This window comes from Nasonia vitripennis, chromosome 4 (assembly GCF_009193385.2).
Source record: "Nasonia vitripennis strain AsymCx chromosome 4, Nvit_psr_1.1, whole genome shotgun sequence".
NCBI classification, from domain to species: Eukaryota; Metazoa; Arthropoda; class Insecta; order Hymenoptera; family Pteromalidae; genus Nasonia; species Nasonia vitripennis.
In genome coordinates this window covers 28,748,970-28,772,365 of record NC_045760.1, presented here as the reverse complement: position 1 = coordinate 28,772,365, position 23,396 = coordinate 28,748,970, and the positions used below count along the sequence as shown (strand labels likewise).

The window sequence follows — 23,396 nt, the reverse complement described above, 5'->3', positions numbered from 1 at the left end:
GGAGTTCATTAAGCCTCGAGTTGGAAACGGGCCGGTATAAATAGCCAAGTGGACTATGTAAGTAGCTACGGAGAGATAGCGATCTATACCCGCTTAACTAGGTGTTAATTTACCGCTATATAAATTTTCACTTCGATAAACACCGCTTATATACTCTAATTGCAAAGCGAATTCGAAATTCAAATTCCCGCCAAAAGAAAATCCACCCTTGCAAGCTCGCAGCATCCGCAGCATCGCGCGGGCGGCGCTCTCGTCGCGTATCGATCCGCGGACAATAGCAGCAGCCCTGTAGGGATGCTGAGTCGCTTCTGCAGTCGCGCTCGCTTCGGACATCGCGGAAGCATCCCGAGTCTTGTGAACGAAATTACCGCCGACGCCCTAACACGATATACAGTATAGAAGACCGACACCGGAGTCGCAAGCTCGTCGTCCCCGTCGAGTTAAGCGCTCGACCAGAGGGGACTGTAGAAGGAGATGCGCCAGGTCCTCGCGCTCCTACTGTCCGTCGTCGTTGCTGTGACCGACGGTGAGTGATATAGAGATAATGTGTGCGCCAACCCCTCCCAAGGTTGTCCAAACGCTTCGGGCGTAAACACGAGCTTTCGTGTATACACTGGGCTGTGTGTAGCCGGGATGATGTCTCTTTGCTCTGAATTTCCAGATACACGCATACTACGCCCATTTTTCGCTTTGTTGTGGTTCCTTGTGTGTTATATCGGGGCGGGGGTGGGTGTGAACGAACTGCGCGCCTATGCAATTGTTGCCACAGCTGTATACATGTCGATTGCACGCGATTTTAGATATTATAAATCATCTTATGCGCGAGTAATTGCGGATAATGTGTACACACGCGTGTGTTTACTGTAATGACGCATATTTTGTACGCCCGCAGGTTTTCACCCGGAAATAAATAGCTTCGAGGCGAATCCCGACACTAAACGGCTGTACGATGATTTACTATCCAATTACAACAGGCTCATTCGGCCCGTTGTTAACAATACCGAAACCCTCACTGTATGGCTGGGGTTGAAGCTGTCCCAGCTGATCGAGATGGTAATTATTTATACACATATCTTAGATGTGTGAAGTAATCTAAAGTAAGAATTATAATTGACCACGACGTTGATTTTTACAGAACTTGAAGAATCAGGTGATGACAACGAACGTCTGGGTGGAGCAGGTAAAACGTCGCTTTTAATTCATGCTTGGCAAACATTAAAACAGTGTATAATAACACGCCGAAGCCAGTGCAACCCGCATATTATTTCGATAAAGCAATAAAAGTAAAACGGCGTCGGTCGCCGCGAAATTGCTTGTCAGGCCTCCATATTTTCGCGCCGAAATTTCGCGTTTAATGCGAGACTCATTAACCGTCGGATCCTAAAATCCGACCGCGTATCGTCGCAGAGAGCAAATATCTGGCGTAAATTGGTGAAAAAAATCCCGCTCATTTGCACAACTAAACGCGAACATAAAGGCCGAAATTATAAGCGGCAAACTGGTTTCGGCTCTCACATCAGAGATGCGCCACGCGCGAATCGAATAAGGCCGCCCGCGGCAAACGAGATCTTCTCGCCCTGGCGAATGCAAATAATAATTAACTTCTCGCTGTCTCTCGTTCGCTCGCGGCGGCGCCGCAGAAATGGTTCGATTACAAGCTTCGCTGGGACCCCGAGGAGTATGGCGGCATCGAGATGCTGTACGTGCCCTCGGAAAATATATGGTTGCCCGACATCGTCATGTATAATAAGTGAGTCCAGGCTCTCTTCTCTTTCTTTCTTCTCTCTTTCTCTATGCATGACTGTTGCACGTGTGCTTATACACTTCAAACGCTACCGAAAAGGTAGCGATAATTACACAGGTGATCCTCGCGGTCAGTATATATTCCTTTGTCTTGCTCTTCCGATCCACGCCACTGTGTGCATGAGAAATGATCCTCCCGTATGTCAGAACTAATATTCAGCCTAATGGCTCTCGACGACTCATCATCCACTGCTTGGTATCACGCAGCGCGGACGGCAACTACGAGGTGACGCTAATGACCAAGGCCACGCTCAAGTACACGGGCGAAGTCTACTGGAAGCCGCCGGCAATTTATAAGTCCTCCTGTGAGATCGACGTCGAGTACTTTCCCTTCGACGAGCAGTCCTGCAATATGAAGTTCGGCTCGTGGACCTACAACGGAGCGCAGGTATGTACAGGAGTGAGAGACTGATGTCTTCCTGCGGGACGCACGGAGTGTGTGGTACCTGAAACGAATGACGCTATTATAATTTTGATCGATTCCTTCTCCACAGGTGGATTTGAAGCACATGGAACAAGTGCCTGGGAGTAATTTGGTAGCGATGGGAATTGATTTGACCGACTTTTACCTGTCCGTCGAGTGGGACATACTCGAGGTGCCGGCCTCGAGGAACGAAGAGTATTATCCTTGCTGCAAGGAGCCCTATTCTGGTGCGCAATTTAAGCTTCACGCAATTATCTTCGCCGTAAATCAACTTTCCTCTGATCGAGCCATGTCCATTCTTCTGTTGCAGATATTACCTTTAATATTAAAATGAGAAGGAAGACGCTGTTTTATACCGTCAATCTTATAATACCGTGCGTGGGTATTACTTTCCTAACAGTTTTAGTGTTCTACTTGCCAAGCGACTCCGGTGAAAAGGTGAGTTGCGAAGCACTTGCATACGATCTCATCCAAGCTGTTTCTCTCGATGCCTAATAACTACTGCATGTACTTCAACAGGTCTCGCTGTGTTCCTCGATTCTTCTGTCGTTGACTGTGTTTTTCTTACTACTGGCAGAAATTATCCCGCCGACGTCGCTGGCCATACCGTTGCTCGGCAAATACCTCTTATTTACCATGATTCTAGTCACTCTGTCCATATGGATAACCGTGTGTGTGCTCAACGTACACTTCCGGTCAGTATTTTCGTACATGTTTTTTTTATCTCGCGAGCACTGCCTGTAATCACATGATTTCGATAAATAACACGCCGAGGAATGTACATGCCCACTGGTACAGTTGCGAGATGCTTAACGAGCTCGTGTAACTATGGCAAGATTTTTGCATAACGACGCGATTTCCATAACATTAGGCAAATTGATGGTGTACGGGAGGAAATCCTGGAAACCGATCGGCTGCGAATCGAGTTTTCTTGGAAAATTTATCTGAATGTGTGGTTGGAATAAGTGCCAGGAATGTTTGCTCTTCGAGTCCTTTGAATTAAACATTTTAAAAACGATCCTCATTGCAGTTCGCCAACGACGCACAATATGTCGCCTTGGGTGCGGTCGGTCTTTTTAAATTGGATGCCTCGGATGCTGATGATGCGCCGAACCCCGTACTCGACGCCAGAGTATGACGACACGTACTTGGACAGCGGATACACCAATGAAATGGACTTCAGGTATCCCGACGATTGCCATTACCGTATCTTCTACTCTCGACTTTTCAATAAACTCCTTGAATATTCTACAAGAAAAAAGATGAAATTAGCATGAATCTGAAATTAAGATTATCGAAGCTGGATCTAACAAATTTCAAACTGCGAGCAAAAACAAGCTGTAACTTACTCAACTCCGGCTAATTATTCAAGGCATTCTACACCGACACTTTGCTTCTTCGCGTATACCTAACGTCTGATTGCCTCGCGATGCAAAGAAACTTATCTACAACTTACTTATACTCGAGAAAATCTTAATTACCAAAAACAAACTGGCGACGAGCTTTTTGTCGCGCATCCGGTCCATTAGCCAACGCGCTAATCTCGAGTATCGGCCTCTCTCAGCTCTAAGGCATCGTTAAGCAAATTCAGATTTAATTAGCCCCGGCGCTTTTTCGCGTGCATAATGTGTACAACTTTTTCACAGTTTCCGCGACAGTATAAGCGATTACCCGTCCGAGTCCAAGGGCAGTCCCGACGGCTTCGAGAGCGTCACCGCAGCATACAAGAACATACGCGACGAGGAGATACGCCACATACCGCACGCCTCGGGTGAGTTCTCTGTTTTCTCGGTGTATTATACATATATATATATATATATATATATATATATATATATATATATATATGTGTGATCGGCTGTCCTGGGGCAGCTACGACTCTTATCTTTATTGAGAGATATACACCAGAACCGGATCGAGGGTATGCTGTACAGGGTATTCAAGAAAATGATTCCGGATGAGCGTCGGTGATTTGTTGTACTCTTAAATCTATTGCTAAAGATTTTATCGGAAGTCTTCATATTGAAGAGACTTTATAATTTAAAATCGATAAGTTAGCGATGCGATATCGCATAAATAGTAGATTTCATATCGAAAGCACTATTTCTCGAACACTGTGTATAAGGCTGTACCCGTCGCGTGCCGCTTTTTCTTTACAATCCTTTTTGCTGTTATTCCGCTCTTATACGCTGGCATATCTGTACGAGATAGTACGGCTACTTTTCGCCGATTTTCTCGTTTTGTTCACACAAGTGTATAACTTTGCGCAGTGACCGACAGCGAGAACACGATGCCGAGACATTTGACGCCGGACATAGTGACGGCGTTACAGGGAGTCAGATTCATTGCGCAGCACATCAAAGACGCGGACAAGGACAACGAGGTACGATTCAGATCATCAGTTATTAAAGATTTTTTAGAATTTTTTTCAAGACTTGAAATAGTATACTTTTAAATACTTTCGCAGATGAAAAAGAACAGACACATATATTTTTATTTGCATGTAGCGTATCTTTAATGCTTCAACACATTTCTTATAACTTGACATCTCCGCACATTTTTCAACATGCTCATTTCATACATTCACAGGTAATCGAAGATTGGAAATTCGTAGCGATGGTATTGGACAGATTTTTCCTGTGGATTTTCACGCTGGCGTGTATTATTGGAACGGCGGGAATAATTTGCCAAGCGCCAAGTCTTTACGACACGCGTGAGCCGTTAGATCGGCAGGTCTCGAGTATCCCTCTGCGAAAGGGTACCTACATGCTTCCACCCCAGTCTTTCTTTGATTACGACTAAGAAATTGATCTCAAGCGACCAAATAAAATAAAAACATGAACGATGACGCACAAAACGAATTAATTGTCTAATTTCATGTACGCCAACTTCTTATTGAGGAAAATAACATCGACTATTAATAATAAACGATTTGAATTGAATCCAACGATTGTTTTGATTTATCAAGCATCCCCTTTCTATTGAATATAATAAATAGTCTAAATAGTCAATTAAAACAAATCATTTTTAGTTTTAAAAAAAGTATATTTTAGTCAGAACTCGTTTGACAATGATATTAAAATAATTCAATGGTTAAACATTAATGAACTATAATTACGTAGAATTAAATACTTTATAAAGTCTTTAAAAAACTAAACCATTCTCGTGAGAAACTTACATCTATATTAGAACTTTGTATCATAAACGGTTTTTTCCCTTTTTTTTACACTAACTATACAGGATGATACACTTAAGTTTGTACTGTTCCACGCGAACCTTTTAATGTGTGTATCAACGTACGATTGATGAACGTCATATAATGGATTGGAAAAATAGAAAAATAAAACTGAATTCTTATTCTAAATCGATAATCATCAATTCTGGAGAATCGCTTGTACTACTGATAGCACTGTGAGCACTAGCTTGTGGCTTTGATGGCACAGAAATCGCCTGTTTTTTACTGGAACTCTGGGTTATACTACTGTCATCATCGTCACTACTGTCAGATATTAAATCAATCACTAGAGCACGCTTCTTTTCCCTTGGTGCAGACGGTGTCGAATTTGTATGACTACTTTCATCTGGAAATAAAATTGACGTAAATCTTAGACGACATTCTGATGTAAACATGACACTTAACAAATCCATTTATTATTATTCACTCTTCAAATAATCCAAACGCTGCAAAAAATAAAACTCCGGAAGAAGCAAGTAGGAAGTCTTGATGCAATGATGATTTTAATAGAAGAGGTGAAATGAAGTGTTGGTTAATTGACCTTCTTATCTAATCATTGTTAACTACATCAACGCATTAACGATGTTATATGCTGTGTTGAACGAGTTCAGATTGTAAAAAACATTTGCAGTGCAACCGATGATCCCATAAAAAAACGCATATCAAGCTATTTATTTTATGGATTAACTATTTTAGTACCATTTCCCAATCTTCTAAATCTCCGCATTTAATTGCGGTGTACACCAGTGCAATAAAAAACTTACTTTGGTACTTGGAATATTTTATAAAAATAATAAACCCCCATATTCTTCTTACCAAATTCCAAATAAGAACGTAAATAGGTTTAACACGCGTTTAAAAAACAAAAAATAGATGTGCCAAAGCAAGAGACGCTTAATAATAATTTTGGGTGATAAATAAAAATAGGTTAAAATATTAATAGCAAAAGAAATGGTTTCGATAGGTGATAAAGCCATCTCAAATTCAAACAGTCATGCACAAAAGTAAACTATCTAGAGTACTCACCAAGATCTACGGTAACATCAACATCTTTGGGCCGAGATGGACTAACTTCAACTTTGTCACTCTTCTCTTTGTCTTTTTCTTTCTTTATCACTAAGTTTTCCCAAGACCCATCTTGGAGTAACTGAATTTCATTGACGTCAGGTAGAAGTTTATTTGAATTAAGAACTTCTTGGAAATAACCATCTATGGTTAGATTATCGTATAATGCCGACTTATCGCAAACTGGACAGTTCCACGTTGGCTTTCTCTCATTCATTTGCAGAAATAGAGAAGCATCAAAGCATTGAAGATGTGAACATGTTGAAGCACGACACGGTGTGCTCATTCGCATCTTTCCCAATGGACATGCTAATGATACCCTAAGGGATGTCGTAGCTATTTCACTGTCCGCGTCTTCGTTTAGTTTCTCTTTGACTAAAAGCAATAACATTTGTATAAATATTTTATTTTTATTCTGTGAATATTAAGTTTTGTATTAAAACATTCAATTTACTGAGTCCTCTAGTATAATCTGAATGCTTGCATCCTCTGTTCTTCAATCTTGTCAAAAGTTCGGTACTCGTCAGCTTTCTCACTAAATATACTGCAACTGCATACCGTCTGCCATAGTCAGCAGACCAGGAAATTGTAATTTGATTTCCTACTGTAGGCGATAATTTAACTAAAGGACTAATGTTTACTGGCCTAGGTGGCCTCTTTGGTTCAACTCCAGGTTTATTTGTAGGAATTGGATTCTGAATTAAAAAATAATTAAGTAGAAACATAAAATTGCTCTTCATACGGGGTAACCATTAAATTGATGACTTACTGGCAGGGGACAAAGTTTTCCATTAACTTTGACATTTATACTAGGAGGAAAGTAGTCTTCTTGTTCGCAAGAAGTTTCTTGTAAACAGAACCGCATTTGGACCTACAGGAGAACAGTAGAGTTAGTACACTTGATACATTTAAAAACAACATAAAATGCAATATATTGAAGTTTTACCTGTACTGTGTAATCCATTTTACTGCCTTGACGACAGTCCCGCGAGCTAGCGATATCTGTGGATTGCTGTGGTGTCAGATGAAAAACAAATGAATTTTCTTGTAGTCGCATTGTTCCCTGTGGCATCAAGCTCGAGGGTTTAAGCAGTTCACCCAGCATGTCAAAAAATGGCAGCTTTTTGAATTTTACATCTGGATGAACTGGATACTGATTTGGTTGAATCTGTAGTGGTGCTGGTATAGGCATGACTTTTTGTTGTGCGTACGGCGAATATCCAGGATAAACTGCACTGGTTGACCTAGACTGTAAAGAAATAGATTGTAAGCATTCAAAGTTATACGAATTTTAAACGAATAAAAGTTTAAAAAAGCGGTGTTTCACCAATATTTACATTTAGATCTATTACCTGTGGCGTTACACTAGTATAACCAGGAGTTGGATAAACTGACCCAGATCTCTGAGCCACCTGAGACTGTGGAATCGATGCTTGATGCGCAGGTGGCAAATCTTTTGCCGGTGCCACAGACTGTTGCGATTGTTGCTGTTGACTCAAGGCCTGAGCATGGCCTTGCCTATCATATTATAAGTAAATTATTTATTGGTCTAAATTTGATTTTTCTACAATCCTATACTTTTCAAGCCACAAATCCAATAATATATTTTTTTGGACTTATACTCGAAGAAACTAACTTCTTCTTCGGGCAACTTTCTCCAAAAAAATCTAATACTAATACTAAGATTTATCTAATATTCCAAAACTAAAAGATATCTACAGTACAACCTTAGATTCATATATTACTAAGAATTCAAATAAAACAGATTTATCTACTTTTCCAAAACTATAAAATATCTATATTACGACCTAAGGTTAATCTAAAAAATCTCCAAAGATCCATTAGAACTAACCTTGTAAAATAGTTTCTGGAATGCATTGTTTGTTCGATTTGTTGCTCGGCTGCACCACTGCTTTGAGAATACAATTGGTGAGCAGCAAGTTGGTCTGCCCTATGAGCATAATACATCCATAATCTCTCCATCGTTTTAATTGTTAGCTGATATGTAAAATCAATGCTTACTGTATGGTTTTGTACAATTCACGAATCTTCAATTGTACTGGGTGAGACCTGAGGCGTAAAAGTTCCAAGGCACGTGTTTGGAGTTCGTTCTTTCTTCCAGACTTGTTTCGACCAGCGAAGCCCAATAGCATCTGCAGTTCAGACACTCGGAAACTTAATACCATATTCTGTAACAGACAAGAAAAGCACAAACATGACGTAATCTATAGCAATTACTCGCAGAGATGTCTAGAAAGTGGCAAAGCAAATGAAAAAAATTCTTTAATTTGCTGAATCTACTAAAAGATATATGCACATGTGACATTTCTATAGTAACACACACACACACACACATTCAACAATGATATACGCCATGCAAGTTACACAATGGCTTACCCCAAGAACCCGACGATTATATGTATATATATATATAGGCTTTTTGCAATGTTTGCGAGAGCAAGCGCGATAAGAAGCTACCCTGATGCACAAGAGGACGAACCTTCCTTCTCTCCCATCAACAAGCGAGTAGGTATAAGGCACTTTGTGTGAAACAAAACTACATCGGCAGATCACCTCACCGCGGGCCGCGTGAGTGAAAAGTAACAACGAAGATTATAGAAATATAACAGAGAGAGAGAGCGCGCAATGCTCTTTTTTAGGTTACCAGGTACTCGAGTTCCGAGAACTCCATAGCCCACGCCTCGTCCCCTGCGTGTGCGCCTCTCCTGCGACTTTCGCGCCCGAGTCGACTTTTTTTATTTTTCTCTCTCGCACGAGGAGTAAACAAAAATAAAAAACACACGCACAAACAAGAATAACACAGGCTCTCGACGGAGGGGGTCAACTCATTTCGTCGTCGCTTTTTGGCTATCTGCAGAAGCACTGCTCGAAAGAAGATAACAGCACCGAACGCTCGTATTCTTCAGCTCCGCTCGGGACGTGAATCGGCATGTCACGAGTGCGCCCCCGCGTCCAAGAATATATAAGCACTTATATATATGCATATAGTACACGAGAGCGAAACTTCAATCACCGCGCGGTTAGGTTAAGTTAACGCTTGGCGGCGGACAGCCCACACACGACTGATGCTCTGTTGCAACGAATCTTCCGGACGCCCCTCCCCCGCGCGACGTACTTTCCGGCTATGCAGTGAAACTCCGAACTAGAGGCCAGTTTCACTCACCTCCAATTCTTCCGTTTCCGACATCTTTCCGGTGGGTGTTTATACTAGAGAGGGAGCAAGAGAGAGCCGACCGCGTTCCTTCCCCTAATCTTCCTCTTCACCGTCGGCTCCGCCTCCTGGTGCGCACTTTTAATCGGCTCTTGTCTTCGGGAAAGCAAGGGACGGCGTCTCGTTCTGGAGACGGATTTCTTCGTACACAGCGAGTCTTGGAGGATTATCGTCTCGCTGCTGCCCTTGGCGCCGCCGCCGCCGCACCGAACGCTGCTCTGTCTCTCTTACTACTGCGGCACAACACACGCTACATGCGCGGGCGAATCCATAGGCCTACAGCACCCCGCGAGCGAAGGGCCGGGGGTTGGGATGTATGCCGGCTTGCGAGTATACAAGTCTTTTTTTGACGCACACCGACGAACTCCCACACTTTTTTCGCTTTTCCAACGGACGGCGCCGCGTTTGGCGCGCAAAGATTTGTACGAATGGAAATTTCCGCTCGCTACTTTCGAGAAGCAACTGTACCGGAACTTGGAGCGCCAGTGCAGACGGCTCTCGTGTTCTTCAATTCCGACGATGTCCGAGGTTCGAATAGACACACACAAGAGGGACATAAAAAAGGGATTTTCCAAAATGGCGGCAAACTTCTCACTACTGTCCTACGATCTTCCGCGGGAAGCGAGAGAGAAGCACACTTTGGTCGGGGATATTGTCCCGCGCGAATATGTATGTACTTATGTTCACAGAAACAAAAATGCAGGTCTGAACCTTCCTCTTCCTGCCGAGACAGGCACGGACTTGTTAACAGATATTCGTCGCGTTCGAATGTTGTTTTACGAGCTCACCTGTTTTTTTGCGAATGGATTATTGGAAAATTCGCTAGGCTGGAGTGCGCGGAGAGGGGTCTTGTCCGAACTGTGCCAGTCGACCAATGGCTTCGCGGATTTTCTCTTAGCTTTTCCGATTTAAACGCGTCAAACCGTTTACATGAGAGCGAAATGGGAAATTCGACGATTTGTCCAGATTCGCTGGATCGTGTTTTGCGGCTTGGAGAAGTTTGGCTGTGGGAATAACGTATACAACGATGGCTTATGCGAGGGAGATTAGCACGGTTGCTTTGTTCGATTCTCTCGGAAAATACTTGATATTATTTATTATTGCATTTTTCGCGCGTTTATAAATGCAAACGGCGAAGTAGATAAAATTGTCTCGCAAAGGCGACTGGAATTCCAGAAGAATCTAAGCGTTCTCATGAAAATTCTGGACAAGTTTTGGTCGGACAAGTCGTTGACCGTGAAAATCACTGGAAGGTTCGCGAAACATCATATGAGATGTGTGATACTGTGTATATATAGGTACGGGTGTTGGAAAGTGGGCACGCCTGTGGAGTCATCAATAATAATGCCAAATGGAAAATCCAATAGAAGGCTAAGAAGACGGATTCCAACTTACAGTGGGAAAATAAAAAGATAAAAAGTATCATTAAACATTTTTTTATTTTTTATCACTTTGTAAAAAGCTTAACATGACATTGTTAAGAATTGTATAAATTATATACCTATATACGACTATCTAGTTTTAGTTCACGGAAACTCAACAATATTCTAGGCATTTAACGAAAAATCGATACGAGTAAAACAAATAATAAATAAAAAACCATTTGAGAAAATCTTAGAGGAAAGAAAATAACAGTTACTGTGCCTTAAAAAAACTAACTTACTTGAAACCTAGTTTAAATATAAAATGATTAAAATCACAATTTTCTTTTAATAAATAGATGGACCAACAATGTTTAAAATACTATGGAAGGTGAATGGTTTTAAACAGAAAATCGCATTTTTTGCCGTTTCAGTCTTCACGTTTTCAGTGTTAAATGCATCACTGAATTTTTTCGGTTTGTTCGACAAAGTCTAAAATATTCTTTGCTGCTTGCAGCGAGAAAAAATATTAAGAAATATTGATAATAAATACTTTAATAATCTTCTTCGTCGTAACCATATCCATAATCGACGTCGTCCTGACGTCCTAGCAATCGACCAACTGACATTTCAGCCGGATCTGGCTCTGGCTCTGCTTCTTCATCCAGATAGTCGTCGGCTTCGTCGACTAAGAAAAAATGCAACGATAAATAAAATTTCGAGTTAATAACATACAAAAAATTCTGTAAAGTACCCACCATCGTTACCCGCGTCATATTCTGCTGGAGGCACATATAATGGTACAGGCACAGGTTCTTCTGCTGCTTCCACTGGAGGTGCAGGTTCTGTGTCGGAAATTTTTCTTTTTCTGGCAGCTGGTATCTTCACGTTTGGTGTTCTCCTACTTATTTCTATTACCTTAGGTTGTACTTTTTTAACGCTATAAAAAACCATTGGAAGTCGGATATTAGTCAATGAGTAAAAAAGAGTTAGAGGTAACGAATTCGATTCAAAAATACTTACGTAGGGCTTATTACTGGAGAGGTTTCCTTAATATCTACTTTTTTGGGCGTAACAAAGGATATATCATCGGGTATTTTTTGTGGCGATTTGGGTGCTGCAGGAGTGGCGCTCAAACTCTTCAATACTTCGTAATTGATTTTTGTAGATATTCTCTTTTCCTGCAGCATCTTTTCTATTGCTTCTCCTAGTAAAAAATAAAATACATGAGTACACATGGAAACACTTAAAAGAATTAGAGTTTTCAAATTATTTACCTGCACTATTGGCTGGATTCTGATTTTTCTTCTTGGCTGTTCTTCTCTTTTTCTTCTCTGGTTTACCTTCCGCCAATTCCTTTTGCCGTTTCTCCTCTTTCTCTGTGATTGCAACAATTAAATCAATAAAATGTTCGCTTAAAATTACTTTAAAAAAATTCACAACGATCCTTTACCTTTTTGGTCTTGCAAGTATTTTTCGTTAACTTTGTTCCACAAACTACTTTTGAATTGAGCCTCTTTTTCCGACATAATGTAACTGTCTAGTTCTTCGTCATCCAAATCTGTAATATCGATTTCACCCTCCAGCTGCGAAGAATTTGAAACCCATTATTGATCGATTCATAAATTACTGTAACCATCTAATGATAAGATTCCCTTACGTTTTCAAACGACAGCGCCGACGATTCCTTGCTCGCGTCCTCTTTACCGTGAAAAGACGTCGTCAAGCCCATGGACGCTATATCGGGTCCTGTGTTCGCCAAGTATATTGATTCAAACGCTCCAGTCATTTTTGTAATAAAAATATAGCTTCATACAAAAAAAAATGCAGTAACATACCTAATCCAGAGGCAAGTGAGCTATCATTTCGTCGCACGCTATTATCCACCGCTGGCAACTCGTCGGGGTCGTCGGGGTCGTCGGGGTCCTTTCCGTCAACGCACTTCTCGATTACGGTCTTATTCGCCTCTATGATGAACCTGTTCGCATCGGATTCTTCCACAGCAGCAGCTGAAAATAGCACAACACGTTAATAATATACGAGTTCAAATAAACAAAAATATAAGTTTAAGAATAGCTGATAATTACAATTTTTCAATCTTCCTTTCGCAGATTTCTGCTCCTCGAGCTGACGATCGATTTCCGACCGAAGCTCGCTGAACTCGTTGGCAATGTTATCCAGCTTCTGCAGCCGTTCTCTGTCTTTCTTCCGAGCGGCTTTGAACGCCGGTGGATCCTGTTCCTCCTCCAGGTCCACTGTCATGAATTCGTCCAGAGTCAAAGCGCTCGAGGGAGTCTCACCAAATTCTATCAGTCTGCAACGACATTCAAAAAATGATTCCGCTATGTACACAGGCGGTTATCGCTTCGTACAAACGTATATACCTTTTCCTCAAAGTCGATTCGTGAACCTTGACGATCTTGATGATATCGCTGGGGGACCGGTTGAACTCGTGCAGTCGGGCAGCCATCAGTAGGGCTGAGAAGCGAAAGGTAATTATAAGTTATTTTTACCCTCGAAATTTATCGCGATTCTGTGATGCAGCGAGTAAAGTTTATTATACCTGCGCCGCAGAGGCCAGATGGCCTTCGGCCGCTGTGGATGCTATCCCTCTTCATTCTTTGAACAACGCGCAGCGCGGTCATCGATACCTCGTGAGTTTTGTCTCCAAATTCAAGCTTGTTTGCGAAGCGCATTATGTATAAACACGGATCTGAAATGAAAACACATAATATTATTCCGATTCTGCTTTCTCGAGAAATATATAAATGTATGACTTATAAATATCTTTTATAGAAATTACGAAGAAAATTCTTTATCGTAAAATAAAATTTTTCCCCTTTAATCCAATTAATTATTGTAAACTCTATTAAATTAATGTGATAGCTACGAAACGTTCTAATAATCATTATACAAGTTTTCACTGATAAAATTAATATTTATGAAAAATTAATGAATACATTAAATTAATTAATATTAAAAAAAAATTCTGCCATGGACCAACGAAATTTCTCTCCTCATCGTATATGCCACCCACGCTTTCCGCCATGTGTGCAATCAATCACCGGAGCTGCACATCCGCGTAGCGATGCTCCGTCTCGTCGCTCTTCGATACACATGTGTATATAGTACGCGTGGCGGGTATGCAAAATTCAAGCGGCGCTATTATTTCGGCCTTCTGTCCCTTCGCCGCGTTATATGTATGCGACAGACGTCTCCTATCGACCGACGCATGTATAAATACACATGAGAGAGAGAGAGAGAGAGAGAGAGAGAGAGAGAGAGAGAGAGAGAGAGAGAGAGAGAGAGGAGGGCTTCGTCTGAGCCAAAGTTGATGCGAGGGAAGAACGGCTTTGTTTTATTCGGGGATTGAATTTTATTAAATATATACATTTATTTTCAAGGCCAATGAATGAAATAAATTCATGATAACCCTTATAAATTTGTATTTATCGACTTTGCAGATCGAAAATAGATTTTTCTTCAAACATGCCAGTTCTTATTGTTTCTTTTCTTTGCTTATCCAGAGAGTTGGAAAAATGCTTAATGTACCGTAACAGGAGTATGCGAGACTCTCCGTGTGCATACATTTATCATTAACATATTCTAACGTCGCGTATACGATTAAAACGGCAGATAACCAATCAATCCACAAACTCAGAAAATATCAATGGGCCAACCTAATCTATCCTAAATTAGAAGCAGAGCAACAACAATCATCGAGATAAGCCTCCGCTGAAGCAGCGCTCAAGATCCTCAAGATAAAGCATCCACTGATAACCACAATAACACGCTGCACACGCACACACACACACCAAAACTCCTCGAGAGAGGAGTAGGGGGGGACAGAGCGCGCGCGCGCGCGCTGAAAATGGCGAGGCGTCAGCGGCGTTGAATCTAGTCGTCGGCGAGCCGCAGCACCGACACGTCCTCCACCAAAGGCTGCCGCGTCGCGTCGTCTGCCCTTTACACAATATATACACATACACACATATATATATATATAGTCCATTGAGAGATTTTCCCGCTGTAGAGAAAAAACCGACGGCTGCCGGCATGGCCATGTCGAACCTCTACTCGAAAATCGCGACCAAGCCGGTCAAACGCTTCCAGGACAACATCGCCGTCACGCAGACCAACGCCTGGGTCAATGGTGAGTACATTGTAGACGGCAGGGAGCGACGCCCTGCTCGTTCGTTACCCCCGTGCGTATATACTGCCTGTAGAGCGTGTTTTTCATCGCGCTGTGTTCTCGTACCTATTGGGTGGAGTCGGGATGGGTTTTTCCCGAGTTTTAGTCGGAAAAAGCTTGATCGCCCATCCTGATGCGAAGGGGACAAAGTTCGGCGACCGGACGCCGACGGAATAACTCGGCTCCGGTTTTTTATACGTTTATCGATTCGCCAGCGTGAATATTTCATCCTGCATTCGCAAAGCGCACAGAGGCATTTGTCGAGTAACAACAATGGTCGACTTTTAGCCTTTGAAGAATGAAAATAAAAGAGCATTACAGGTTCATCCCGTAATTGCACTTCGGAGCAGAATAGAAAAAGAGCAGACGACTCAGCTCTCCCTCTGCGCTATGCACAGTATTACTGGCTGCAGCGTAATATAGAAATAAAACAACAAAGAAACGTTCCGCCGTCGCCATTCCCAAACAAACTAGCCGGAGCGGCTGAAATCACGCCTCTGAAAAAATCTTTATGCCGAATTCTGTGCTCTCGTGCGCGCGCGTCTCCCACGCTATATAGTACATAGCGACTCGTGTCGTATAATGCATCGCTAGGCATATACATATATATATATATATATATATATATATATATATACACACACACGAGTGCAGCAGCGCGCAGGCGCAGTTCTCTCTTGAGAATGTTATACTAGTTGCGACGGAGCAGCAGCAGCTTTCCTCGAGGGGCGCGCGCAGATACCAGGAACTCATGCTACGCGAGGAGCGCGCCCGCCTGTGTGCTATATATATATATGTATATATACGTATACAGGCTGCGCAGCGAAAGGCAGCAGCAGCAGTCGCTGCTGCAGTGCACGTCCGCCGCCGAGAGAAAGGGAGCGGAGTGTGTGTGAGCCTAAAGACAGCAACATAGAGAGAAGACGAGAGAGAGAGCGAGGATGTGGTGTCCCCTCAGTCCCAAAAGGATCAGCGTTGCGTAGTTAACTAGAAGCAGGCGACATGTCGAGCAGCGACTCGTCGTCATCCTCGTCGTCGTCGAATTCGCAGTCGACGGCGAGGAAAGGCGCAGCTGCAGCATCGCGGGGTGAGAGGAAGCGCGAGGTATGCGCTGCCAGTAGCCAACAGCAGCAGCTCTACACTGACGGTATAAGCGTTTGAATTAACCTACATTGCCGTAATTGGCCCCACTTGTGCTACTCTATACGCTCTCTGGGGTTCAAGCGTTTTGCGCTGCAACATACACACGTATATAACACAGTAGTGTCTGCAGTCTTTCCGTGAGCGATAAAGGACCTCTTTTCGTCGCGAGTGTGTATGTGTATATTGGAACACGTACGAGTAGCGATCTTTTTTTCGCTCTGCTCTCGTTCGCGACGGTTGTATGTGGATTTCGATCGAGGAGGCTGCCGCTTTGCCCTTTTTTTCAGGCTCGAGCGTTCGAGGGTTGTTGATCGCGAAGAGGTTCTGAAATCACTCGCGCGATATTATGTAACGTCGCAGGAGCGATAATATAAGGGTTCTTTCGCGCTTGGTACCCACTAGCGATAATATATACTTTCTGATGGCGATTGAGGGTCTAATGCTTTTCTGTCTGTGCTTTTAGCGGAGTCACCCAGTACGGTGTCAGGTTCACCACCATCTGTCAGTCCGATCTCATCCTCGCTTGTCCTGCAGCGAGAGGGGGTTATCAACCAGCCACTGAGCACACCAGCCTCACCACTGTCCTCTGTGTCTTCGCCCATAACGCAGAACTTCAACCTACTGTCCCTGGAGGACTGCACTCAAGATCCTAACTGGCAGGCCACAAAGCCCACGATAAGAGAGCGGAATGCAGCTATGTTCAACAATCCCCTCATGGCTGATATTCAATTCGTCGTTGGGAGTCCAGGTAAATTGTAGCTAAGGAATCCTTGACAAAGTTCCTGCGATGAACAGTCTAAACTAATGCGTATGGAAATGCTTTCAGGACACACGCAGACCATACCAGCTCACAAATATGTGCTAGCCACTGGTAGTTCTGTCTTTTATGCCATGTTTTACGGAGGCCTGGCAGAAAACAAGAACGAGATAGAAGTACCCGATGTAGAACCTGCTGCATTTTTGGCACTGTTGAGGTGAATGTTTACTGAGAATCAAAGCCATCAAAGGATGTGGATTAATTATGATATACTGATGAAAAATATTGAAATTGCAGGTATATGTACTGCGACGACGTGAAGCTCGAAGCGGACACGGTGCTAGCTACCCTGTACGTCGCGAAGAAGTACATCGTGCCCCATTTAGCCCGCGCCTGCGTTACTTTTTTAGAAACGAGTTTGAACGCCAAAAATGCGTGTCTACTACTGAGCCAATCCCGACTGTTCGAAGAGCCTGATCTCATGCAACGCTGCTGGGAAGTGATTGACGCCCAAGTAAGTCCGACTCTAAAATCAATATCCTTCGGGAAGCCAAGGCAGCTCCCTTGCCCCGAGACGCAATGTATATATCGCGCACTGAGCTGGAACTCCGAAGAGGACTCGTTGTCCGAGAATCAGTTGCAAAGATGGCAGGGCCAGCAGATCGACAACGAGGCTCTTGGCTCGAGCTACGGCGACTTTCAGGCCCTGCGCTGCAACAAGCTCCTATTCGCCTCCTATCCCCTAAGTCTGTCCGAGAGCAATTGCTTTCTGTTCGACGTTAAGCTGAACAATCCACCGAGGCAGCTGAATGCTCTGAGTCGTACGAGGAGCGAGCCGTACTTTTTGGACGGCAGGCTCGACGTCGAGGTCATTCAGAATATCACTTACAAAGATAGCTTTACGGAGGATTGCAAAGATAGCGAGAACAATTTCGATCTCGAGGCTTACTGCGATAATAATTGCGAGGAGCTCAGGCTGATTAACAGCAACGAGAATCACTAGGAATAATCGAGAGAAATAATCGAGAAATTCATTCCGGCGGTGGGATCTAGCGACAATATCAAACGTGAAATTCAAAAACAAAACTATATGTGAACTCGATTGCTGCGTTGGATTCATTGAATTGTTATTGATTCATTGATCACGAGTATACTTTTCACGCGTTCGCATAACGGGATTCGCTTGCTCAGCTTTATTACTTCGGACTCTTATGTTAATTTTAAGCAATGATATACTCCTCATAGACTTTAAATCGTTCAAGTATAGGGTATTTTTTATATCGGACGAAATCTGAATAATTCTGTGAATAATTAAGTAAAATTACGTTTAAGGAATTCTAAGTTTGTGGATATTCTTGCGTATCCAGAATTGTACAATGTATAAATGATGATCTTTATAAAGTGTACATAAGGTATATATATATATATATATCTATATCACTCGTCGATGAATTAGCAAGAGAATTATTTGTGATGATTTACATTATATTAAGGCTGTGTTCATTTAATGGAATACCGAGATTGCAATTATATCGTGAAGTGTTGTTAAGATGTTACAAATCAAGATATTAAAATATAGTAACTTTTTTTAAACAAAAAAAAACACCTCTCTGCATCATTCTTACTCCTAGGAAACTTTACCGTCTAAGCGCGCGCCACTTGTATTTATTTTTGCCAGCCACGTGAACTCGCTGTCTGATTTCCATTTTTTTTCTCGCGAATTTACGTTTAATTTTCGAACCTTCAAACTCGGCAATCATCTTATTCTTTGTTAACTTTTACCGGAAGGCAAAAACTGAACTTTGAAAACTATTCTACAGGCAGAGATGGCTCTACGCTCGGAAGGCTTCGTGGAGATCGACATACACACGCTGGAGTCGGTGCTGTCGCGAGAGACACTCAACTGCAAGGAGATCCACCTGTGGAACGCGGCCCTGAGGTGGGCGCACGCCGAGTGCCTCAGACAAGACCTAGAACCGACCCCATGCAATCAGAGACGATTACTGGGTAAGCATCGCTCGGAAAAAGGTTCGCATACATAGCAGACACGCTATTTTTTTTTATCTCTCAATATAAAAGTTCCGATGCTCCTAGAGTGTCAGCCAAGATTCTCATGATTCGTTTGCACGACTGTAAAAGATGCGTCATCAATTTAATTGCAGGATCTGCTTTGAATTTAATTAGACTTCCTGCCATGAGTCTGGAAGAGTTTGCCAACAGTGCGGCGCAAACCGGAATACTCACGCAGCAGGAGACGATCGACATATTTCTACACTTCATCGCTAGTACAAAGCCGCAGCTCTGCTTTCCTATAAAGCCTCGACAGGGTCTGAAGACTCAGGTACATTGCATTGAGGAAAATTCGAGCGCATCAGACTCTTGACGAGAGAAAAAAAGGCAAACTAAGGAAAACGATTTTTCTATTCGCGCAGGTATGCCACAGATTCCAGTCGTGCGCCTACAGGTCGAACCAGTGGCGTTATCGGGGTCGCTGCGATTCGATCCAGTTCAGCGTAGACAAGCGGATCTTCGTGGTGGGCTTCGGTCTGTACGGCAGCTCGTCGGGCGCGGCCGACTACAACGTGCGCATTGAGCTCAAGAGGCTTGGTCGCGTACTATCCGAGAACAACACCAAGTTCTTCTCGGACGGCTCGAGCAACACTTTCCACGTCTACTTCGAGAACCCGATTCAGATCGAGCCGGAAAACTTCTACACGGCGAGCGCGATACTCGATGGTGGTGAGCTGAGCTACTTCGGTCAAGAGGGCATGTCCGAAGCAACGGTGGGCAGCGTCACCTTCCAGTTTCAATGCAGCTCCGAGAGCACGAACGGCACCGGGGTTCAAGGCGGACAGATCCCCGAGCTCATATTCTACGGACCACCCTCGGACGAATGACGCAGCTACGGCACCGAGATAATGGTCTGAGTGTTGCGGGCTCGCGGCGTCAATCGAGGCGTCGGGCAGTACTACAGCTACCACGCCGAGAATGTTTAGATTCTATTTTTGACGTGATCATTGTAAATTGAGCGAAGAGTGAGAGTGAGAGAGGACGAATCCCGAGCGAGGCTCGATTGCAAGTGGTGGATATACTAGTCGAATTTTTCAACGATCCTTGCTTGGGATTCTCGTCCATAGAGATATACCTACACGTGAGGGTACGCGATGTTTGCGCAACTTTTTTGGTGAATGCCAGAGTCAATTGGCCAATAATAGCAATTGTTACATATACTAGCTGTTGTTTAAATCTCGACATTATTCATCGTTTACGGCTCGCGTCGTTGTACTCTGCTAAACTCTGAAGTACTGCGTTATTTTTTCTCTCCATTGTGTTCTTTAGGTTCGCAAACTGTTTCTCATGGATACTGCATTTTCAAAGAGAATGTTACGTGTAAGCGGCGTTAAGCGTAACGATGTGAGGATTGTAAATTAACGTAATAGGCGATTTTTATAATAAAAAAAAAAAATAAATAAACGACAGTATCGAATCGAAGCGTAAGAAAGCATGCATTATGTACAATAGTTTCGCAACTGTGTATTAAACGTGCAGAGGTAACTTTTCATAATGGTTGATGACTGTGAGCACAATTTAAAACTGCCTGATTTTGAATGTGAAAAAATCTTTCGAAGTGTTCTATGCATACCGTGCATCAAGAGAAATGCCGCAAACCACCGAGTCACTGGGTATTCCTTTTATGTTATTTTATACAAGCTTTATTTTGTACGTGAATGTTTAAACAAAAATTTAAAAAAAAGGCGATTTTGTTCGCTAATTTGACAAAACGAAAATTATTATATAAGCCTATTTTAGAGCTATAGTACTTTAAACTCAATAATTAGTGGCACGTATAATCCTATTGTATTTACACAGTACTTAACAAAAAAATCGTTAAAAATGCTCTTTCAAGTTCTTACCAAATTTCACTGTTTTAGAAGTAGCATCATTAAGTTAACAATAAGATTTTAAGCAATGACTGTTATAAAATTTGCCAGATTAAGTTTGTAATAGAGAGTTAGCTTGTTTGTTAATTGAGAACTCGTTATCATGAGCTCCAAAGTGACTTTGCCACATTTAACAGTTTTGTGCCAAAAATCTGTGTGTAAAGATAATTGAGTATATGATGATTTTGTTCATGTAATTACATATTTTTACATTGTAAACAAATGTACTTTCTATCAAATTATGTATATTCCACGTTTTTCTTATAATATTATAAAAAAAAATACATCTTAGTCTTTGAATATAGGCTCTTACAACTAGAATTTATAAATATTATTGAATTATATTATGAACTTACTCTTAAAAAAAACTATCTACTTTCGGAAAGTACCCAATATTTTTTACAAAAGATATTTTCTTTTATAAACTGAAAATTTCAAATTGGAGTAGAGATCTATAAAGTTTTTAAGAATATGTATTATAGTACAAAAAGTGCTTTTAGATGTATAAAAGTTATCTGTAAGTGCTGAAATATATATTATGAGCAATTATATTACTTGAATTGGCTCATTAAAGTCTGATTAATTCACCCATCCTGTTTGTTGGAACCGAGATGAATTAGCCTTCCTACCTATTTCAAATCTTAATAATAATCCCATCACTTATTTTCATCAATAATTTAAACTACCCTAGATTTAAAATTTTTCGGTATTCGGTTTCTCACAATGTGATTTCACATTTGTGTGAACTCTCACACATTCAAATAAATTTGGAAGTAACTTGAAATGTTTACTATAAAATGAAAACTCACCCATAGAAGGAATGTTGATGCACAATGCTTGTGTAAACCTCAAATATGTCCTTCCCAATTCATGCACACAAATTTGCAAAACGTCACTAATATCTATCAGCATATCTGAACAAAAATGGAAAATTAGTCAAATAAATTGCATCATCAATAAGTATCAGATTGATCCAAAGTAAATGTACATACGCGCAGTGCCTTCTGTACGACAAGTAATATACACACATGCAGCATGATTGTGTGCCTGTTTTCTTCCTCTAGTTAAATGCCGGTTCAATGCCATTTTATAAAAATTCACTGAGGTGTCGATACAGTGTTGATTCAATCTAGATCACACAAATAAAAAATTCATATCTATCTCCTAATCATAGATTATTTTGAAGTACATAGTCTATAGATACTTACTGCAATTGTCTGCACAAATGTGTGATGCCCTTTTTTGCGTTTTGTAATGTGATCTCTCTCGATTCTTTTCCACTGACCAGGTAGCCTAGGATATTTTAAATTTACAACGATTAATGTTTTGGCCAACAAATAGTACGATAAATCAGAAATTTTCACTAAACTGTACCTGCACCAAAGCCCGTTGCACCGCCAGAACTCTCATTAGAGACGAAAGAACCAATCATCATCATATTGCCAGATGGAGTTTCTTCGAACGTCGTCTCACTGACAATGATATTGTCTTCCAAGACAAAACCACACTCCGTACAGACTGCATCTCCTCGAGCTGGATCTGTTTCAATGTTGGTCGAACCACAGTTCTTACACTTTCCGCCCGACATCTGCAGGATGATAATGAATTGTAAATAAAATTTCACAAATTACAATTTTATCTGAATTTTCTTCTTTGAAACTCATAAAATAATTTCATGCAGCAATATGATTCAGAGAAAAATATGCACATCTCTACAATATGGAAAATCGTCATAAATAATTCCCAATGAATTCTCATCGAATTTCGGCATTGTTTAAAGTAAAACATTTTTAATTGCAGACTAAAAAAGTTAACATGAATTCTTTGTTTACAGTATCCAGAAATTCTAACCCTACCGAACACGGTCCACCACTTCGTCGACTACTCACAGATTTTATACAAGAAATAAGATCGTACCTTGACAGCTTTATTATGACGTCCTCTTATGAAATTGGATCGACAAGTAAAATTTAAAAATCACCAACTCTCTAAAATGCTATCGAAACTCATTGAAGTATTTGATGGCATCAGCACGCACGCACGAGATATACTCAGCTCGACAGTTTCGCAGAAGGATTTTTTTGCTATAGGTATAGCGTAGATATATAGTTATACTTCAGTAGTAAGCATATATACATTCGCTGTGAGCGCGTCGTTGGAGAGGAGGACTGGCGCTGGTGTCACTTTTCACACGTAATCTTATGGGATGTACTCTCAAAATTGCTAATGGCGGCCGCTCGAAC

At 41.8% G+C, this 23,396-nt stretch overlaps 4 protein-coding genes across 21 annotated transcripts; 2 read left to right on the top strand and 2 right to left on the bottom strand.

The window, feature by feature from the left end:
• Positions 1–299: 299 nt before the first annotated feature.
• Positions 300–5,166, top strand: nAChRa8 (nicotinic acetylcholine receptor alpha 8 subunit). The gene is made up of 12 exons (NM_001172551.1): positions 300–526; positions 893–1,053; positions 1,136–1,180; positions 1,641–1,750; positions 2,011–2,191; positions 2,298–2,454; positions 2,538–2,665; positions 2,747–2,922; positions 3,258–3,410; positions 3,874–3,998; positions 4,498–4,610; positions 4,817–5,166. Exons 1-12 carry the CDS (start codon positions 475–477, stop codon positions 5,027–5,029), a joined length of 1,614 nt encoding a protein of 537 aa, NP_001166022.1. The 5' UTR covers positions 300–474; the 3' UTR covers positions 5,030–5,166.
• Positions 5,167–5,238: 72 nt separating this feature from the next.
• LOC100123699 (E3 SUMO-protein ligase PIAS2) lies at positions 5,239–10,647 on the bottom strand. Of its 14 annotated transcripts, none has more exons than XM_032599591.1 (9): positions 10,548–10,647; positions 8,550–8,716; positions 8,380–8,478; positions 7,880–8,045; positions 7,474–7,776; positions 7,297–7,398; positions 6,982–7,222; positions 6,489–6,902; positions 5,239–5,808 (listed from the first exon to the last, which is right to left on the bottom strand). In XM_032599591.1, the coding sequence occupies exons 2-9, from the start codon at positions 8,711–8,713 to the stop codon at positions 5,582–5,584; spliced, it is 1,716 nt and encodes a 571-aa protein (XP_032455482.1). In that variant the 5' UTR covers positions 8,714–8,716; positions 10,548–10,647; the 3' UTR covers positions 5,239–5,581. The 14 variants fall into 14 exon arrangements, with proteins under 14 accessions (XP_032455482.1, XP_003428227.1, XP_008214944.1 ...); XM_003428179.5 differs by having other exon boundaries at positions 9,712–10,555; XM_008216722.4 differs by lacking the exon at positions 10,548–10,647 and adding an exon at positions 9,193–9,628 and having other exon boundaries at positions 7,865–8,045.
• Positions 10,648–11,184: 537 nt separating this feature from the next.
• Positions 11,185–23,239, bottom strand: LOC100123706 (transcription factor IIIB 90 kDa subunit). Its single transcript, XM_016989976.3, has 15 exons — positions 23,071–23,239; positions 22,528–22,741; positions 22,362–22,446; positions 22,146–22,282; positions 21,963–22,067; positions 13,684–13,833; positions 13,505–13,598; positions 13,208–13,434; positions 12,959–13,129; positions 12,781–12,869; positions 12,574–12,706; positions 12,398–12,499; positions 12,144–12,327; positions 11,879–12,060; positions 11,185–11,808 (listed from the first exon to the last, which is right to left on the bottom strand). The coding sequence occupies exons 2-15, from the start codon at positions 22,739–22,741 to the stop codon at positions 11,675–11,677; spliced, it is 2,007 nt and encodes a 668-aa protein (XP_016845465.1). The 5' UTR covers positions 23,071–23,239; the 3' UTR covers positions 11,185–11,674.
• LOC100679673 (BTB/POZ domain-containing protein 3) lies at positions 15,017–21,707 on the top strand. Of its 5 annotated transcripts, none has more exons than XM_003428181.5 (7): positions 15,017–15,273; positions 16,919–17,203; positions 17,282–17,429; positions 17,510–17,726; positions 19,033–19,219; positions 19,375–19,553; positions 19,645–21,707. In XM_003428181.5, exons 1-7 carry the CDS (start codon positions 15,177–15,179, stop codon positions 20,107–20,109), a joined length of 1,578 nt encoding a protein of 525 aa, XP_003428229.1. In that variant the 5' UTR covers positions 15,017–15,176; the 3' UTR covers positions 20,110–21,707. The 5 variants fall into 5 exon arrangements, with proteins under 5 accessions (XP_003428229.1, XP_003428230.1, XP_008214939.1 ...); XM_003428182.5 differs by having other exon boundaries at positions 19,033–19,240; XM_008216717.4 differs by lacking the exon at positions 15,017–15,273 and adding an exon at positions 15,997–16,459.
• Positions 23,240–23,396: the final 157 nt, after the last annotated feature.